General features: G+C 41.7%; 1 protein-coding gene across 4 annotated transcripts in view; it reads right to left on the bottom strand.

The window, feature by feature from the left end:
• The window catches only part of MAP2K6 (mitogen-activated protein kinase kinase 6), a 130255-nt gene that overhangs the window by 21614 nt on the left and 89578 nt on the right, over nt 1–19063 (bottom strand). For all 4 annotated transcript variants that reach the window (XM_059998017.1, XM_059998018.1, XM_059998016.1 and 1 more), the window contains exons 3-9: nt 8748–8796; nt 8056–8169; nt 6584–6703; nt 5659–5775; nt 4934–4985; nt 2074–2201; nt 849–926 (exon numbers count right to left, since the gene is read on the bottom strand). In XM_059998017.1, the coding sequence (XP_059854000.1) occupies nt 849–926; nt 2074–2201; nt 4934–4985; nt 5659–5775; nt 6584–6703; nt 8056–8169; nt 8748–8796 (658 nt within the window). The remainder of the gene's footprint in view (nt 1–848; nt 927–2073; nt 2202–4933; nt 4986–5658; nt 5776–6583; nt 6704–8055; nt 8170–8747; nt 8797–19063) is intronic.

Below are 19063 nucleotides of genomic sequence, written 5' to 3'. Positions count from 1 at the left end.
TCCAGACCTCGGTGATACACTGAAAATTTATAATCAGCAAAGTTACAAATCAGGCACTCATTGCGTACCTTTAGGCCTGTGCCTGAGAAAATTATCCTATGCGCTCCTATGAGTTTGGGCTATACCTGTACTCAGCAGCCAAGACTTCTGTCGTAACCATGTTCTGGGAAGCTGAGCCCATGTCCTGCATAACAAAGCTCTATCAGGGTCTGGGCGGGGGATGGATTTGGAGTTTGGGATTGACATGTACACACTGCTATATTTAAAACATAACCGACAAGGACCTGCTGTACAGCACAGGGAACTCTGCTCAATATTCTCTAATAACCTAAATGGGAAAAGAATTTGAATAAGAATAGATACATGTGTAACTGAACCACCTTGCTGTACACATGAAACTAACACAACGTTGTTAATCAACTATGCTCCAATATAAAATAAAAATTGAAAAAGAAATAAAAAGCTCCACCAGGGTCCACACACATTAGCGCTCTTTGAGTAGCTTAAGCTTCTGCATGCCTTGATTAGAATAATTTAATTTTAAACCATAAAGAAAACTATCAGGAACGGTAGTCAGACCCTCTCATTTTACAGATGAGGACAGTGAGACAGTCTGTGATTCCATCAGTGAATCGGGCGCGCAGCTACTTGGAGGTGGAATCAAGGGAAGTGTGTTTTGTCCGATCCCAGCTCCGTGTTTCTGCTACACCACACTGCAAACAGTGTCGCTCCAAATCTCCTGCTCTCTCAGACCGGCGTCTCGGGCACCTGCCTCTTGTTCTCCAGGTTCACCCCATTCCAACTTCATGCCCCGAACACCCTGGTCCACGATGATTATCATACACTACCATGGTGATGCCCAGACTCCAAATGTCGGACTTCACGCTGTATCCCTTCTGGTTGAGCTCTGGGTTTATTCTCTCGGGCTGGAAAGGAGACAGAAAAAGACAGCTGAGACGACATTCCTGGCTCCATAAAGGCTCAGGGCTGAGAGTGTCACCAGCTGCCCAGTGAGTTGCTGTGAGCTGTTAACATACCTCCCAGGCCAAGAGGCTCACTAACTACAATAAATAACAACGTCTCCATAGGATTTTCCTCATTCTCCACACGTCTTTTCTTGGAGACAGTAATGGATCAAAGTCCCCTCTCAATTCAAAAGCAGTTTCAATTCTGCCTTATGAAGAACATGGTATACATTACAAAATTACTTTGTCAGCCTAGAAGTTGCCTTGTTTAAAAGACCAACGGTCCAGAACTCAGTAAAAAGAGTCAACAAGAGTCGCTGGGCTACTGTCTGGTGTTAATAGACCTCAACAACTTTTAGCTAAACATGGACAGAAAGCTTTTCAATTCTAAGAGCAGGTTCATTTCCAAGTAGAATATTTACAGTAGAAGTCCCTTAAGTTAAAGGGAGTCTCTGCTAACGACAATGAACCTTCATAGCTATGAGGTTCCTTCAGGACTCACTTAACTGACTTGTTTGGGGAATTTAAATTCTTACTTCTGTTCTGTTCTCAACAAACAAGGCAGCATTCCCTTGTAACACAGTGTGGAAAATTGTGTGGGCTCTGTGTATTACCCACCTGCTTTTTCAAAGAATATACCTCTTTGCCTGATATTTTTAAAGAGTGATTTGTAGAAACATAGGCAACGTAATTCATTGCATAGTTTTAAATTTTATTTTATTTTTCCAGTTTTATTGAGATATAGTTGACTTATAACATTGTGTAAGCTTTTTTGTTTTGTTGTGTTTTTTTGGCCACACCGAACAGCATGTGGGATCTTAGTTCCCCAACCAGGGATCAAACCCACACCCCATGCATTGGAAGTGTGGAGTCTTAACCCCTGGACTGCCGGGGAGGTCCCCTTTACCTGATTATTTTTAAAAAGAATACCTATGAAGGAAGGGATTCAGTATTTCATACAGGAAATATTAAGAAAAAAGAAGATGCAGAATATTTCTTGCATCTTAGGCACATCTCTGTTTTCCCTCCCTGGCCGTCCCTTTCCTATTTTCTGGCATGGTTTGAAGGCAGTTACATTCTCGATGCTAACCCCAGCTGCTGTACTTACGGCCATGTACGGTTTGCATCCTGCATCGATAGTTTTAGCGACGGAGTCAACAAGGTAGCCACTGATTCCAAAATCGCACATCTTCACCTGGCCCAGGGTGTTGATGAGCACATTGGAAGGCTTGACATCTGAAAGCAAGAACAGTCAGGAGCCCAGGGTGGTAGTAGCATCCCTCCACCAGCAGGGGCCCTGGAACCTCCCTTCCTCCTTCCCCTTCACTTTCTTCTCAAGACCCAATGCAGAAGTAACCGCCACCCCTGTGATACAACATTGTAAATCAACTCTACTCCAACATAAAATAAAAATTATTTTAAAGTAAGTAAAACATCAAAGCTGAGAAAAGGGGGAAAAAATCAACTTGATTTTCTTTTTCTTAATCATTTTTAAATGTTTTATTTCAATTTACAAAAGTAGAATTTACTAAGTTGATTTGGATTACGGAAAGCTTGGAAGAAAGAGAAAGGACATTCTTACATACGTGGCAGGTAGACCATAAAATGATTTCAGCAGTATTTAGAATGAGTAGTCACAAAAATGTTTTTCATTAGTTCATTCAGTCTAATGTCATTAATTCTTGTTCTGCTGGATCTTGGGTTAGTAGTCTGCTTTCTATTTCAGCAGTCCCCAACCCTTTTGGCACCAGGGACCGGTTTCGTGGAAGACAATTTTTCCACGGGGGGGGGGGGATGGCGGTGGGCGGGGATGGTTCAGGCCGTATGCGAGCGATGGGGAGCGGTGGGGAGCCGTGGGGAGCCGTGGGGAGCGACTGGGAGCGGCAGATTAAGCTTCACTCGCTCGCCCGCCGCTCACCTCCTGCTGTGCGGCCCAGTTCCTAACGCGCCGCGGACCGGTACCAGTCCAAAGCCCAGGGGTTGGGGACCCCTGTTCTATTCCACGTTGTGTCCTTGTCGGATTGGGAATCCATCAATGGAAAAAACTGTTTCCTCTATCTAATTTCTCATCTTCGTTGCCCTCATACATGCAGTAAGAACTTAAAAATTGATGATTGAATTAAACGCCTAGCCCCATGGGCCAATCATCTCTGTTATGTTAGATGAATAAGTTCTAGATAGAGATCGGCCGTTACAACATTGCCCCTCTAATGAACAATTCTATATTGTGCCCCTTAGAATTTGTTATGAGGGTAGAGCTCATGCTAAGTGTTCTTGTGACAGTAAAATAGTGTTTTACAAGCCCGGTTCATGATGATCTGTTGCGCATTTAGTGGAATGAAAAGGCAGACTGTGACGTAACGATACACCAGATGCGAGCAAAGCCGCCAGTTTTGACGGATGCTTCTGCCGGAAGTGTGTCAGAGGCCACAAGGTGTTAACTCATCATAAACCCAGATATTCCAGACCAGGAGGCAGGTCACAGAGTATACATGTGGATAAAGAAGTTTCATTCTACAGTTCTTAAATGAGTCCTTCAGTCTCGAGAGAGAGAACGCACTCCCCAAATAGATGAACCATTGTTATGTCTCGATAATGGAATTAGAAATTACAGTTAACTTTTTCCCTAGTGACACTTTTCCCAAAGGGCATGTACTCAAAAGAAGAAAGTTATTCTAAAAACTTTAAAGGCTATCCTTTATAATTTTTCCCTTAAACAACAGATATACAAATTGCATTTTATTATTTTTTATACTTTATAAACATTCTCTACTATGAGTGAAACATTTTATAATTTTGGAATAAGCCTTTAAAATTCAGTTTCCCATTTGTGGATAATCCACGTTCTTCTTCCTATCTGAATTCCTTCCCACTTTCTTCTTTTCCTCTTCCTCCCTATTTTCCCCGTTTTTAATCATAACAATGAATAATAATAATAACAGTCATAATAGGAATACTGTTTGAAGCATCTTACATTACTTTCAGGCTCAGAGAGTGTAAGAATTATCAAATCACAATACCCTATTAGCGATCAATACTTTCCATAAATTTTTTCAGAGACCTGATTAAACATATCTCTTCCAAGAAGCTTTCCTTGACTATGGTCACCCAGTGCTCATCATCTTCTTGTTTTGTATTCTACCTCTACTAGTTCCATATGTGGTACATTCATATTTTTAATGTGGTTTTTTCCCCAGGTGTTTGTTATAGATTTGTCTTATTTCCCTATCAAGAATCCCTATGTAGAATTTGAATAAGAATATATTTTTTTCTCAGATACCTGTCAGGGCATCTATTATAGTGCCGTATAAACATAGTGCTGTGTAAACATAGTGCTGTGTAAACATAGTGCTGTGTAGATGTTGGACAGTGATTGCAAAAGGTATACGGATGGAGGCATGGAAGAAAGATGGAAGAAAGAATGGGTGGATGGATGGATGGATGGATGAAAAGATAACAGGAAGGGACAAAAGGAAGGAGGGAGAAGAGGAAGAGCCATATCTTCCAATTTTTTCATCTTATCCTGACTCCTGCTGTCTGAAAGGGCTGTGCTTTATACCACTTTCATGTGCACAAGAATCACCTGGGAATCTTGTTAAAATGCAGATTCCGATTCAGTTGGTCTTGGGACCCATGATTCTGCTTTTCTAACAAGCTCTCGGGTGATGGCCAATACTAGGTGAATTTTTATCCTATTCTCTAAAGTTCTCAATGGGTAATACCACAGCTCTGCTCGGTAACAGGCATTTTATATTCAAGTTTTAATATAAAGCCCACATCTTCTGATGCCCTCAGACAAGTTAAAGAACTTGTATATGATTTTGCTATCCAGTCCCAAAGGAAAACCCCTCCATTCTCTTGCCTGACTCAATTCCATCCACTGCGGAATAAAAAAGAAAAGATAAAACTCAGGTAAAAGAAATAAAATTGATAAAAGGAACAGCCAAGGCAGCTCCATGGATACTTACCTCGATGAATGACAGAGAGCTTACTGTGCAAATGTTCTAATGCTTTTACAATCTGCAAGAGAAACACAAGGTGGGTTTATTCCCCCCCATCACTGGAAAGGAACTGAATGTTAAGCATATCCAGGTTTATCATCCCTGGCTTAAGGTCACAAGGAGAAGTATCTTCTCAGATAGTGGTGTTCCTATCCAGGAAAATACACAGGAAGTCATACAAATTGGATTCCGCACACCAGAGAGGACTATACCCCATAGCAGAGAGGATGCCTCACTCATACATTTTGATTTTCATTTGGCCTCCAGCATTTTTTCTCTCCACCCTCCTGGGCCTCAGGAACCATGAAGGGAGCGGCCCTTCATTTCATTTTCTCCTGCTTCCTCCTCTGCCTATTGATCCTAAGAAAACATTTAAAACTCTACAAATGAAAATCAAAATCAACTAGTATCAGGACAGAGACACCAGGAACGTGGTCATAACAGATGAATGTACTGCTTAGAGGCACTTTAACTGAGAGTTTACCCAACCAAGTCGTGAGTAGACTCTTTTACATAATGCCCAGAAAGAAGAGCGTTGATTGATCCATCCACAGATGCACTCATGCATTCAGCAGACACGTACGGGATGGGAGCTATGGTCCAGGTAGTGTTTCCCCACACTGGGGGTACAGGGACACATAAGGCCCAGACTTCTCACATGCTCCTTGAAGTAGGGTTCCTGATGTACTCACAGAAACTGCTATTTTCCCTAAGATGTCCTCTGGAATTGTTTGGCCTTTATCGATGACTTGTTTGTAGAATTTATCTAGGGACGTGTCCATGAGCTCCATGCAGATCCAGACATCGCCCTAGAGGCCGGTCGGTTCAGAGGTGGTTAGAGAGGATGGAAAAGGGAAAAAAGGAGGAAACAGTTAACACCTGTCAGGAAGAACGGACCGTTTCTTGCTTGAGTTTTGGAGGAAATGTACTAATCCCTTCAAGCTCTCAAAGGGATTTATAAACAGGCAAGATTACCTCCAAAGAACAAACTAGCAGACAGCCAAGCCGACTTGCAGGTGATCACCCACTCCTTAATGCAAACTAGGATCTACACACTAATAGCCACAAGCAATAGAACTCAGAAGTCTAAGCCTTTACTGTCACTGCCCTCCAGGAGTTAAGTCCGGATACCTACTCCGTGTCTGACCTCCCAGGCTGACCGCTGGCGGTAGTTTATCAAAAGGCTGGTTTTAAGAGGGAGATGAAGCATCGTAACCCACATCATCGTGAAGTGAAAAAGAGAGGCAGAGCAAAGAGGTAAGCGTAAGCCCACATGGTACACAAGGCTACCTGAAGTATAGCAAGAGGCCAAAAGACCAGAGGATTTCAGCTTTTAAGGAATCAGTCTACAGACTCTTGATAGAGACAGTTCTGGCAAAATAGACAAACCAAAACAGAAAGGAGAAAGGGGGCCTCAGCCATTTAAAAGGGCTAAACGCATTTGAAAATACCGTGGTTTCAAGCCAACTTTGCACCAACATTTCACGAGCATGAAACTCTACAGAAGACACGTCAAACAAGAAAGAGCACTGTGACTGTGTGTGGCATTTATGTGGTCAAGGAAACTTCTTGTTAAGCTATCGCTCTCCTTGGAGTTTGAAGGGAAGGATCACCTACCTCACGGAAGAGTGCGCCATAAAAGGTGACCGTAAAAGGACAGTCCACGGTCCTCATGGAAATATCCAAATCCATCAGTAACCTTTTCTGCTCCTGGCTATTTACTGTGGCCCGGATCCGCTGAATGGGAATGCATGAAAAATGTATGGTTACTGCTCCGAGGATGAGTCTGGTAATAAGGCAGAGGGACCTTGAAGCGTCCCATCCTGAGAATAGTACTAAAATCCACAGCACAACTTCCAGAAACAGCCCTTCAGGTATCTACCCTGAGGATTAGCTGTTTGTAACGAATGAAAAGGAAGGAAGACTGTTATTCATTTGATTTCCCGAATAATCCCCAGTAAGGAGCAAACTGATAATATATTTTGGAGAGTGTGCAAATGTTTGGGAATGCATTTCCAAGTTATAAAAACAGTCTGATGTATTATGTGGCTTTAGTGCAAAGAGGTCAGAGTATTAATTGATTTCGGGCTGATTTGGGGTCCTATAAAAAAAAAGCCAAAAGCCCCTCCTTGTGAACAAGTAAGAATATTTGGACTGAACAGCAACTGTAAGAGAATTGATTCAGGAAAGGAGAGAGGAGGAATCAAACCGAAATGGAGAAACTGTTCATTCCTACCCCAGGGCTTCTGAGAGAAGAGAAACTTGTCACACCAGCAAATGTAGCCTTATAGAAACACGATTATGTCATTAAATGACAAGACGATATAATATCATGAGGCTTTCACATTTTTTGCCTATGTAGCAAAGAGCCTGCAGAAGAAGAAACTGAAAAATCTACAAGGTAAGGGAAAGATATCTCCATTCTCCAAAAAAAGAGGCATCCCAGTCATCTGACCACCCACATTCCTAACAGTTCATCTAGAATTAATACGTTGGTCATTCTCCAAGGTCCTTCCAACATCTACTCAAGAAATTTGCAATGATTCTAAATTTCTTTTTATAGCTCGAAAGCTATGCAAATTTGCTCAAGATGATTTTACCCTCCTTTTTCCCACAAACGGAGACAATTTCCTCCCCCAGTTCGGGTTTCCTGATTTTCAGGGACAATTCTTTAAAAGCAACAGAATAAGGGTTAAAAAGACACTTGCGAGACACAAAACCCAAATGCCATATGTGAGCTCTTGTTTGGATTCTGATTTGAAAAACCAGCAGGAGAAAAAACAGCAACAACTATTAGATGACGTTGAAGAGCTATTATTGATTCTTTGACGTGTGATGATGATGCGGTGGTTGCACAAAAAATTAAAAGGAGGTGTCGGATTTATCAGTTAAAAAAACCTAGTTGATGCAACTCATGCCAAGGAAGCATATTTCACATATTTGGAGGGGAATATTGTTCCCTATGAATAAGCTTTTCTGTTTCACCCCACGGAGGATTGTTTTGCTTATATGAAGAGAGCTGGTTTGTGCTTGAGATGGACAAACACATAAATCAGGGATGGAAAACGTTTGGGGAAGGGGAACTGTACCTTCACCGCCATGATCTGCCCGCTGGGCACATGCCGCATCTTCTCCACCACCCCGTACGCCCCCCGGCCCAGCTCCACTATAGGCTCCAGGTCATCCGCCTTCACCTCAAAGTTCTGCAGGAGAGAAAAGCAAGAATACAATAGGAAAAAGGGAAATAAACTGGACACAGGCTACCTTGTCCTCTCTCTAGTTTCTCCCAGCATTCTAGGGGCTCTTTCTAGTCCAGAACTTTCTGGTCTAGAAGCTTTTCCAAGCAGCTACTGAAAGCAAGAAGTGCATGGGAGATGGGTAGACCCTACTGCACCTGCTCGTCACGGGCAGTACAGACATCCAGCTCCGACTGAGCCTCCACATCGCTCGGTGAAGGCGAACTCTGCACCGGGGTTCTTTAGCCCTGCCCCTCGTTTGTTGGCTGATGGCAGCTAAATCTAGGCCTGGACTTCGACGAATCTACCCCAAAGAGCACCATCTACTCGCTTCAAATACTTTCCCTCAGGACCACAACAGCCCGATTTCAGTTCGACATTCAAAACAGCAAGAGCTCCACAGACCACTTCCGTTTACATTCAGACTTTATTGACCCACCGCCCCTGACAGCATGTTACAGGAAATACAGTTTTTTCGTTGGCCAGTTGGAAAGCATCCATGTAAAATAGTCACGATATTAACTGGCAGACATGATTTTTCTCACCTGATTTCCAATAGAAATGCAAGCTTTGGAGTCTAAATCTCGAGGTGGCCTAAGAAAGAGAAGGGGAGGAAAAAAAACATGAGACATTTAGCCAAATACGACCTTCCCAAATCAGATGCGACTGGAGAGATCTTTCCTTAGGAATAAGGTGAAAGCTCATGGGTAAAATAAAGCAGCATAAAGGGGTTGATAGTGTGGGATTTGGAATAAAATACATTTGCATTTAAATCACTTAATCTCTGAACTTCCATTTCTTTTTAAAATTTATTTTAATTTATTTATTTTTGGCTGCTTTGGGTCTTTGTTGCTCTGTGCGGGCTTTCTCTAGTTGAGGTGAGCGGGAACGACTCTCCCTCGCGGTGCACGGGCTTCTCATTACGGTGGCTCCTCTTGTTGCAGAGCGTGGGCTCTAGGCACGTGGGCTCAGTAGTTGTGGCTCGCAGGCTCTAGAGCGCGTGGGCTTCAATAGTTGTGGCTTGCGGGCTCAGCAGTTGTGGCTCGCGGGCTCTAGAGCACAGGCTCAGTAGTTGTGCTCGGGCTTAGTTGCTCCGCGGCATGTGGGATCTTCCTGGACCAGGGCTCGAACCCATGTCCCCTGCACTGGCAGGCGGATTCTTAACCACCGTGCCACCAGGGAAGCCCCCGTTTCTTCTTTAATACAAAGATATTAGTACACTACCTCGTGGAGTAGGAGTGGGTATTAAATGAGATATTCTAAGTAACATGCTTAGCAGAATCCCTGGCATACAGTAAATATTCAATAACTATGAGTCATATATATATAGTGATGTGGATAATTACACTACTCTAGTAAGCCCCTGTATAAGTAATTATATTCTTACAAGGAAGTAAAAGTACCAGACTCTTCTTTCATCCGAGAGCATCCATGTACCCAGTTATCCCACCACTTTTTCCACAACTGTTTTAACAAAAAGAAACAATAATATGGTTCTTTTAACTCACAGAATTCAGAGGTCACAGGAATTCCAAATCTATCTAACCCTGCCTTTAAGATGGAACAAAGGTCCAGACAGGTAAAGTGACTTGCCCAAGGTCACGACTAACCCAGGCCTCCTGATTTTCAGGTCAGAATCCTTTCTGTTCTACCAGGCTGGCATACCCAGTTGTGATAGTTCTTCTATACATAGTGTACTCACTACCCAGGGGTCATCTCAGCAGCTGAGGTTCGCTGCTTTTATGTCTCCATTAGAGAAAACAGAGTCTTCTCATGTGTATTTATTTCCCCTACTTCACTGCTACCTTGACTGATAACAGTCCATGTACGAGAAAGAGATTTGGCTTTGGCTGTGCATAACATACAACAAACAAAACACACATAACAAACACAACATAACAAACTTGTTAATACGATCAAACGAATAAAGCGATAGGAGGCTAAAGACAAAAAGAATCCCACTGTTGCCTGAACAAAGGGCGACCAAAAAGGGTGGAAATGCAGGTGTCCCCAAGGGGACGTTCCAGGTCAGAATTATACAGAAAAATACAAGGGACGAAGAGAGGAAGAGAGAAAAAAATCCTTGGCCAATGACAATTTTCCCCATCCCTAATATATTATAATTCTACCCCTCCTGCTGAAAGTGACTAAATAAAACAATAAGTAAAATGTAGGAACATAAGCACAGATACACACGTGAATCTAAGGTTTTCATGGCAAGCCTTCCCTCACCTTAAAAATCTCTTTGAAACATATAGAAAACGTAAAATAAAGTTTTTCTATAGTAACTTAAAACCAGGACTGAGAGGGAGGGATAAAGAGGAAAACGCGCGTGCGCACACACACACACACACACACACACACACACACGGCAGTGATGTTTTCATATATCTTGTGTTTCTGAGCAGGGGATTTTTCTTCAGAAACACTTTCCGAGGAATAAATTTCTGAAAACCTGATTTCTCACTCTTAAAACCTCCAAAGCTCTTTTTCTTTAGTTGTCACAATTTGTAGTAATTGCAATGGAACTTTGATATAAAGACATATTATTTGAAACATGTGACTAATCTAAACAGTAAAAAATCCTTTGCAATTGTTCGGACCCTTCCTTTTAAAAAGAATGAAGTAACAGAAAAGGTCACTAGTTATTTGGGGCTACGTCCACGTGCTTGCCGTCCAGCGCGAGTGCTGGGTGAGACCTCCTCCAGGTCTGACATTCCTGTATTCATACCAGGGCTCTGCAAATTACAGTCCATGACCCAGCTGTGGGTGAATTCTACACATTTAAAGGGTTGGAAAAAACAAACGACAAAGCATCTTCGGCAGAGGCCATGGTGGCCTGGGTAGCCCCAAATATCTACTATCTGGTCTTTTGCACAAAAAGTTTGCTGACTCCAGCTTTATTCTAACATTGCATGACAACTTTACCTCACAGGAGGGTTTCACGCCATTTTCCAGAAAGAGAAAAATGAAACCCAGAAAAATTCAGTGATACGCTGAACAGACAGTCCTCAACAGAGCTGAAAATAAAACTCATGTCCCCCAAGTCTCGGCCTTGACCTAAGGAGAAGGGGGTAGAGGCTGAAAACTGGGCTAAGTGCTTTACCCGCTTCTCCTATCATTAAAACACACACACACACACACACACACACACACACACACACACACACATACACACACACACACACACACACACACCCCTACCTAAAAGTGTCATTGTTCCCATATTCCAGATCAAAACCTGTTTGGTGTCACCTTGAGCTAACTTGCTCCCAAGCGGTGAAGCTATGATTCAATCCAAGTCTGACTGAATCAGAGAAAACTTCCCCCACACCCAGGCCTCCTCTAATGAAAATGACCACCCACCCGCCATGAGGCCTACAGGCTCAGCGAGTCTGCCAAAAGCATCAAATGATGGACTGAAATGGACAGCTTGTATTGGGTTAGTTGACACTGTATCCTGTCCAGGGCTGGGCATATCCATTTGCCTGGGGCACCAAGTCTGTGCAGGAGGTTTAAACTGTGTGTGGACATTCTCTGTTGCTTATTCACTATTTCAGTGTTCTGGGGAAAGAACCAAACTTATTATGAAACTCCTAACCCTGGAAGGCCAAAGGTATTCCAAAGGTCACCTGCTATTACTTTTTTATATAAACAACCAGCTCCGGTTTATTAAAATATTTATTTATAATTCTACATGAGTAATGAGGTTACTGGTTACTATTATAATTATTATTCACCTATAATAATGTTTATTAATAACAATGTGTACTTATTACCTAATGATAATATTTATTAAGCATCTACGTGGGCCAGAGACCATGTGAGACCCTTTACATCAAATATCTTCTTTAATTTTCACAACTCTTAGAGGTGTTGGCTCTATTTTAATGTGAAGAATTGACATTGAAACAGACTAAATAATTTAAGAGATATCATCAAGGAGATGGTGACACTGGAACACAGAGCGACACCACGAAGTCTTCTCAGCTGCAGAAGTAAAAGATCCCGCCTCTGATGGATAGCCACGGGCTATCTGGCTGTAGTCACGAGCAGTGTAACGTGTGGCTAAGAGCGCATGCCTGAGGTCAGAGAACCCTCAGTTCGTATGCCACCTCTTCCACTTATTAAGTGAAATAATAATGATAATAACAACACCACTTAGAGTGACATTCATTGAGAAATTGCATTTGAAAATGCACTAAACTTGACCCTGGATATGGACTGTGACATCTGATCCCCATAGCAACTCCATCAGTGTTTGTTCCCGTTTTTCACAAGGGGGAACTAAGGCTTAGAAGGGTTAGGTAACTCGCCTAAGATATCCAGCTGGGGAAGTTCAGATATCAGATGGGAAGCCAGGCATTCCAGCACCAGAACCTGGGCTCCTGGAGCTCAACTGCTTTGAGCAGGGCCCCTGACCCTTGTATAGGTCTGTCTTCTCACTTATGAAGTGAGAGGAATAACAACTGCCTCTGAGTTTCTTGTGAGGATTAAGTGAAAGAATACTGACTAGCATGGAATCGATTTAGAATCAGTTGCTGCCAATCAAGTGAGAGAACAGCCCAGAAACCTGAGTCAAAGACACATTGGCATCAGTGACTCAAAGAAAAAAACTCAAGTGAAGAGACCACACACGCGGCCCTAAAAAGAATGGGGCTCTGTCCCGGTCTATTTATTTGTGTGTAGTTCAGCAGAAGGCGGCAGGGTCTATATAAATGGCAAGAGTTACCAAGCCAACCTCACAAAATTGCCAAGAAAAACTCAAAATGAGGAAGCTTCTTCTTTAGGAGTACATATTTCAGCCTCAGTATTAAAATAATAATAACAACAACAACAGCAATAATCCTGTCCATGAGCTAACGTGGGACAGTCTACAGCCATGAAGGGACCTTGGCTTTACAGGATGAAACAGAAAAGTACATTCAAGGCTTATTCTACCACATGAGGGAAAGACAACAAAGAAACTACTTTTACCTTTGCATAGGTTTTTATTCACTTCTTTATACCAAGCAAGGATTTATGGTGGTTTTCAAAAATTCATTAAAAAAAACCCAGAAAATTAATATAAATTAGAAGGTGAAGACTAGCAAATTTTAAAGGGAAGGAATAAAAGACAGCTGGAAAGTGGATATGAAAATATATCCCGAAGGAAATGATAAAGAGCAGAAAAATATCAATACACCATTCAAATGGCTACAACAAAAAATAGTGGCGTCACCAAATCTTGGACAGGTTGTAGAGAAACTGAATCACTTATACATTGCCAGTGAAAATGCAAAATAATATAGCCACTCTGGAAAACAGTTGGGCAATCTCTTAAAAACTAAACACGCACTGCCACCGGCAATTCCACTAATGGGTATTTTCCTCCCAGAGAACTAAATGTTTATGTTCACACAAAAACCTGTACATGATTGTTCATAGACTTACTTACAACAGCCAAAAACTAGAATCAGCCGAGATGTCTTCAGTAGGTGAGTGGTTAAGCTCTGCTGTCTGCACGCACACTTACAAATGTACACGCATAACTCAGCAAGATATACTACTCAGCGATTAAAAGGAGCAAAGTATGTATACAGCATGGATCAATCTTCGGGAAATTATGCTGGAGTGGCGAAAGCCAATCCCAAAAGGTTACACACTATAATCCCACTTATATAATAATATTTTTTAATGAGAAAAATTAATAGACAACAGATTAGTGGTTGCCAGGAGTGAGAAACAGTATTGGGAGAGGTGAGGAGGGAAGGCAGTCATGATTATAAAAGGGCAACATTAGGGATCCTATTGGTTTCAGAACCAGTTTCTTGACTGTAGTGGTGAATGCATGAACCTACACAGGTGACAAAAATGGTACAGAAATTTAACATCACACGTGCTAGTGAATATAAGTAAAACTGGAAAACCTGAGTAAGATGGGTACATTGTATCACTGTCAATATCAATTGAGCTTATAACACTATAGTTTCACAAAATGTTACCATTGGGCAGAGAATATAAAGTTTCTCTATATTGTTTCTTACAACTGGATGTGACTGTACAATTATCTCAATAACGTTGTCAATTTGAAAAGTCAAAGAAAAAAATCAGAAATCAATAAAATTGAAAGGAGGAAAATAAAGAAAACAAAGTTGGCTCTTTTAAAAATTCAATAAAAATTGATAAACCTCTAGCAAGACCAACACAGATAAAAAGAAAGAAGACGCAAATTATCAATATCAGCAAAAAAAGAGGGGGATATCTCAGTATATCCTGCAGTCATTAAAAGAATAATCAGGAAATACTATGAGCAACTTTACTTTCATAAATTCAACAACTTAGAAGAAATTCCTTGAAAATTGCAAACTGCCAAAACTTAGCCACAATGAAATCGATTATCTGAGTTGCCCTACAACTATTAAAAAAAATGAATTGGTAATTTAAAAGCTCCAAAAAAAGGAATATATAAGCCTACTTTTTTTCCCTGGGGGAATTTTTTTTTTTTTTTTTTTTTTTTTTTTTTTTTGCGGTACGCGGGCCTCTCACTGCTGCGGCCTCTCCCGTTGAAGAGCACAGGCTCCGACCGGGGCATGAACCCGCGGCCCCTGCATCAGCAGGCAGACTCTCAACCATTGCGCCACCAGGGAAGTCCCGAATCATTATTTTGTACACCTGAAACTAATATTATATGTCAGTTATAGCTCAAAAACATTTTTTTAAGAATTACCGCTTATCTTATACAATGTCTACCAGAAAACAGAAGGTACTCTTACCAACTCATTTTATAGGGTCAGTATTACCTTAAATACCAAAACCAGAACATAATAGCTCAGACACACACACACACACACACACATTACAGGTCAACATCTCTCATGAATTTAAGACACAAAAATCTTCACATTTTAGGAGATTAAATCCAACAATGTATAAAAAAAAGTAGTATATCCCAACCACGTGGGATTTTTGGGGGGTATGCAAGGCTAGTTCGATATTTTAAAAATCCGTCAGTGTAATCCATATCAAAGGGACAAAGAAGAAAACTCCAAGATGACATCAATTGATGCACAAAAAAAACACTCAACAAAATTCAACACACATTCATGATAAAAATGTTGAGTACACTTCGACCAGAGAGGAATTTTTTCAACCTCATAAACAACATCTATGAGGACTTAACATCATGCTTAATGGTGAAAGATTGAATGCTTTCCCTCTAAGATGGGAGACAAAGCAAGGTAGCCTGCTCTCACCAATCTTATTTAACATAGTACTAAATATCCTTGCCACTAAAATAAGGTAAGAAAATAAAGGTTAAAAAAAAAAAACAGGAAAGGAAGAAATAAAACTGTCTTTTTTGCAGAAGGTATGGCTATCTACACAGAAAACTCTAAGTAATCTACTAAAAAAGCTCCTGGAACTAATAATTGAGTTTTAGTAAGGTCACAGGGTATGCAGTCAACTCAAAAACCAATTGCATTTCTAAATACTGACAATAAACAAATGCAAATCAAAAGTGGAATACAATTTTTATTGCTTCAAAAAAAGGAAACACTTAGGTATAAATCCTCACAAAGCCTGATGGAGAGAATCTGTGTGATGAAAACTATAAAATACTGTTGGACGAAATCAAAGAAAATCTAAATGCTTGGAGAAATTTACCACATTCATGGACTGGAAGACTGAGTGCAGTAAAGATGTCAATGCTCGCTCAACTGATCTATAGGTTAAACGCAATTCCTACCAAAAATCCCAGCAAGTTTATTTGTAGACATAGACAAGCTTATTCTAAAACTAACATGAAAAGAGGAAAGCCCTAGAGTAACCAAAATAGTTTTGAAAAAGAAAAAGTGCAAGGAATCACTTTTCCCAATGTGAAGGCTTACTATGTAGCCGCAGGAATCAAGACAGTATGACAGACTGGCAGAGCAACAGACTCAGAGACCAGTGGAGCAGAATGGAGAACCCAGAAACAGATCCACACAAATACGCCCAATTAATATCTGACGAAGGCGCAAAAGCAATTCAGTGGAGGAGGGATAGCCTTTTCAGCAGATGGCGCTGGAGCAACGAGAAATCCATTGGCAAAAAAAAATAAAGCCCAACCTAAACCTCACATCTTGTACAAAAATTAAACTCGAAATGTAACATAGCCTTAAATCTAAAATGTAAAACTAAAACACTTCTAGAAAAAACATAGGAGAAAATCTGTAGGACCCAGGACTAGGCAAAGGGTTCTTAAACTTGTCACCAAAAACATAACACATAAGAGGAAACACTGATAGATTGGACTTCATCAAAATAGAAAGACGAGGGCTTCCCTGGTGGCGCAGTGGTTAAGAATCGGCCTGCCAATGCAGGGGACACAGGTTCGAGCCCTGGTTCGGGAAGATCCCACGTGCCGTGGAGCAACTAGGCCTGTGCACCGCAACTACTGAGCCTGCGCTCTAGAGCCCGTGAGCCACAACTACTGAGCCCGTGTGACACAGCTACTGAGACCGCGCGCCTAGAGCCCGTGCTCCACAACAAGAGAAGCCACCGCAATGAGAAGCCCGCGCACCGCAACGAAGAGTAGCCCCCGCTCGACGCAACTAGAGAAAGCCCGCGCGCAGCAACGAAGACCCAGAGCAGCCAAAAATAAATAAATAAATAATTTTTTTAAAAAAATAGAAAGACGAAAAGACCCATTACAGACTGGGAGACAATGTTCTTGAATCACATACCTGACAAACTCTGTGCATCTAGGATATATGAAGAACTCTCAAAACTCAACATAAAAAAAAAAAAATCTGATTACATAATAGGCAGAGAAGTGCACAGACATTTCACCAAAGAAGATATAGGGATGGGAAATAAATGCCAAAAGTATTGAACAGCCATTAGAGAAATGAAAATTAAAACTGCAGTGATATCTCACATCTACCAGAATGGCTAAAATGAAAAGCAGTGATGACGCTGACAGGGATGCAGAGAAAGTGGGTCATTCATACATTTTTGGTAAGAGTGTACATGGGTAAAATCACCCTGGAAAATACTTGGCAGTTCTTTCAAAACTAAAACTGGACTTACCGTATGACCCAGTAATTACACTACTGGACATATATCCCAGAGAAACAGAGGCTTGTTTCTATGCAAGAACTTACACAGGAATGTTCACAGCAGATGTATTCATAACACCTCAACTGGAAACTACTTGTACCTCCTTCAAAGGCTAAGGGGTTTAACAAACTGTGGTATATCCATACCATGGAATGGCAGTCAGCAACAACAGAGAATAAACTATGGATACGTGCGATACCTTGAATGAACCTCAAGGAAGTGATGCTGGATGAAAAAGGCCAGTCTCAGAACGGAGACGCATGATTCCATGTGCACCACAATCCAGAAGTAATGAAATGGAAAAGGAGAACAGATCAGTGGTGGCCAGGGATTAGGGACGGCAGGGGTGGGGGCAGAGGTGGGGAGTAAAAGGAGAGGGTCTTGTAGTGCCGTACACTCGGGTATCTTGATTGCGGTAGTCGTTATGCAAGGCTGCACGTGTGACACAACTGCACAGAGCGACACACACACACACACACACACGAGGGCTTGTATTGCTGGTGCAATGTGAACACGTTCTGCGGTTTGCACCAACACCGCTTTCTTGGTTTTGATGTGATACTAGGTTTGTGTAAGATGTTAACATTGTGGGGGACACAGATGGGGGAAGGGTACAGGGGACTTTGTACATTTCTCTGCCACCTCCTGTGAATCTACAATTACTTCAAAATAAAGTTTTAAAAGTGTACCCCCGAAGTCCCGTATAGGGAAGCCACATGTTTGAGCCTAAGCTCACGAGAAGAAACCAATCAGAGAGGAAAAGTTATTAATTACATAGTTCATAGGTCCAAGGGAAGAAAAATAACCAGAGGGACCGAAAAAAAGAAAAAAAAAAGAAAAAAAGAAAGAAACCCCAGTCTTGGTAGTAGATATGGAAAGAATTCCTCCTGCAGATCCTCATGGAAGGAGCGCTCTCACTTGAATTTGGCTCCACAGTCCAGGGCGCTGAAGAACAGCCCTCCCCTCTGCTCCGTCCCTAGAGGTTCTTCAGTGGAAAGTGTGTTTACATGGTTGCATAAGATGCAATGACCAAAGTCTTACAGAACATGATCATTTTTATTAGCACATTCCAACACCAGGGGTGCACTGTCTGATAGGGAATGATCATGGTTAAGGTCGGAAACCTCTACAAAGGGAGGTGCTTTTTTATAGATGAGCAGAAGCCTGAAACATTTAAATTTCCTCTCATTGTACTTGCTGTGCTTTTATGGTACCTCTGCTGTAATTGTTTTTCTTGGAATTTCCATTCCTCCCATGCAGATGCTTTGATAGGTGGTCATACCCCCAGCTAGGCAGGAAATACCCTCCCCACCCAACAGAGAGACAAAGAGACGAGGTGGAGGCTCCAGGAGAGGGTGCCCTGCTTCACCAGGACCCGAGCTCCCTTAGGGATTTGGGCCAAAGGCTCAGCTAACAAAGGAGTGGTCCTTCGTCTCATGCTTGCCTTCTGTTTATATGAGCAGGATTTAGGTGGCAGGATGCTGAGTTCTCACCAAATACCATCTTTCTACCTCAAACCAAATTTTATAGTAGTGGCTCTCTCAGGGGTTTGCTTGTTTGCTCAGATCTATATAGAAAAGGCAGAAAGTCCATGTCCAGTGACCTTTTTGGATTTACATAGGACCCCATCTGCTGAACGCATTTGTAGAATTTTTAACCAACTAGCAATGAGTTCAAAGCTACCCATTCCATATCGACTGACCGACTATGATTTTTTTTTTTCGGGTCTCAGAACAGTAAGTACTTGGCTTTCTCCTTTAAAGGGCTCTCCTTTCTAACA

The sequence above is a fragment of the Delphinus delphis genome, chromosome 19, assembly GCF_949987515.2.
Source record: "Delphinus delphis chromosome 19, mDelDel1.2, whole genome shotgun sequence".
Taxonomy (NCBI): Eukaryota; Metazoa; Chordata; class Mammalia; order Artiodactyla; family Delphinidae; genus Delphinus; species Delphinus delphis.
This window is presented reverse-complemented; position numbering and strand designations above follow the sequence as displayed.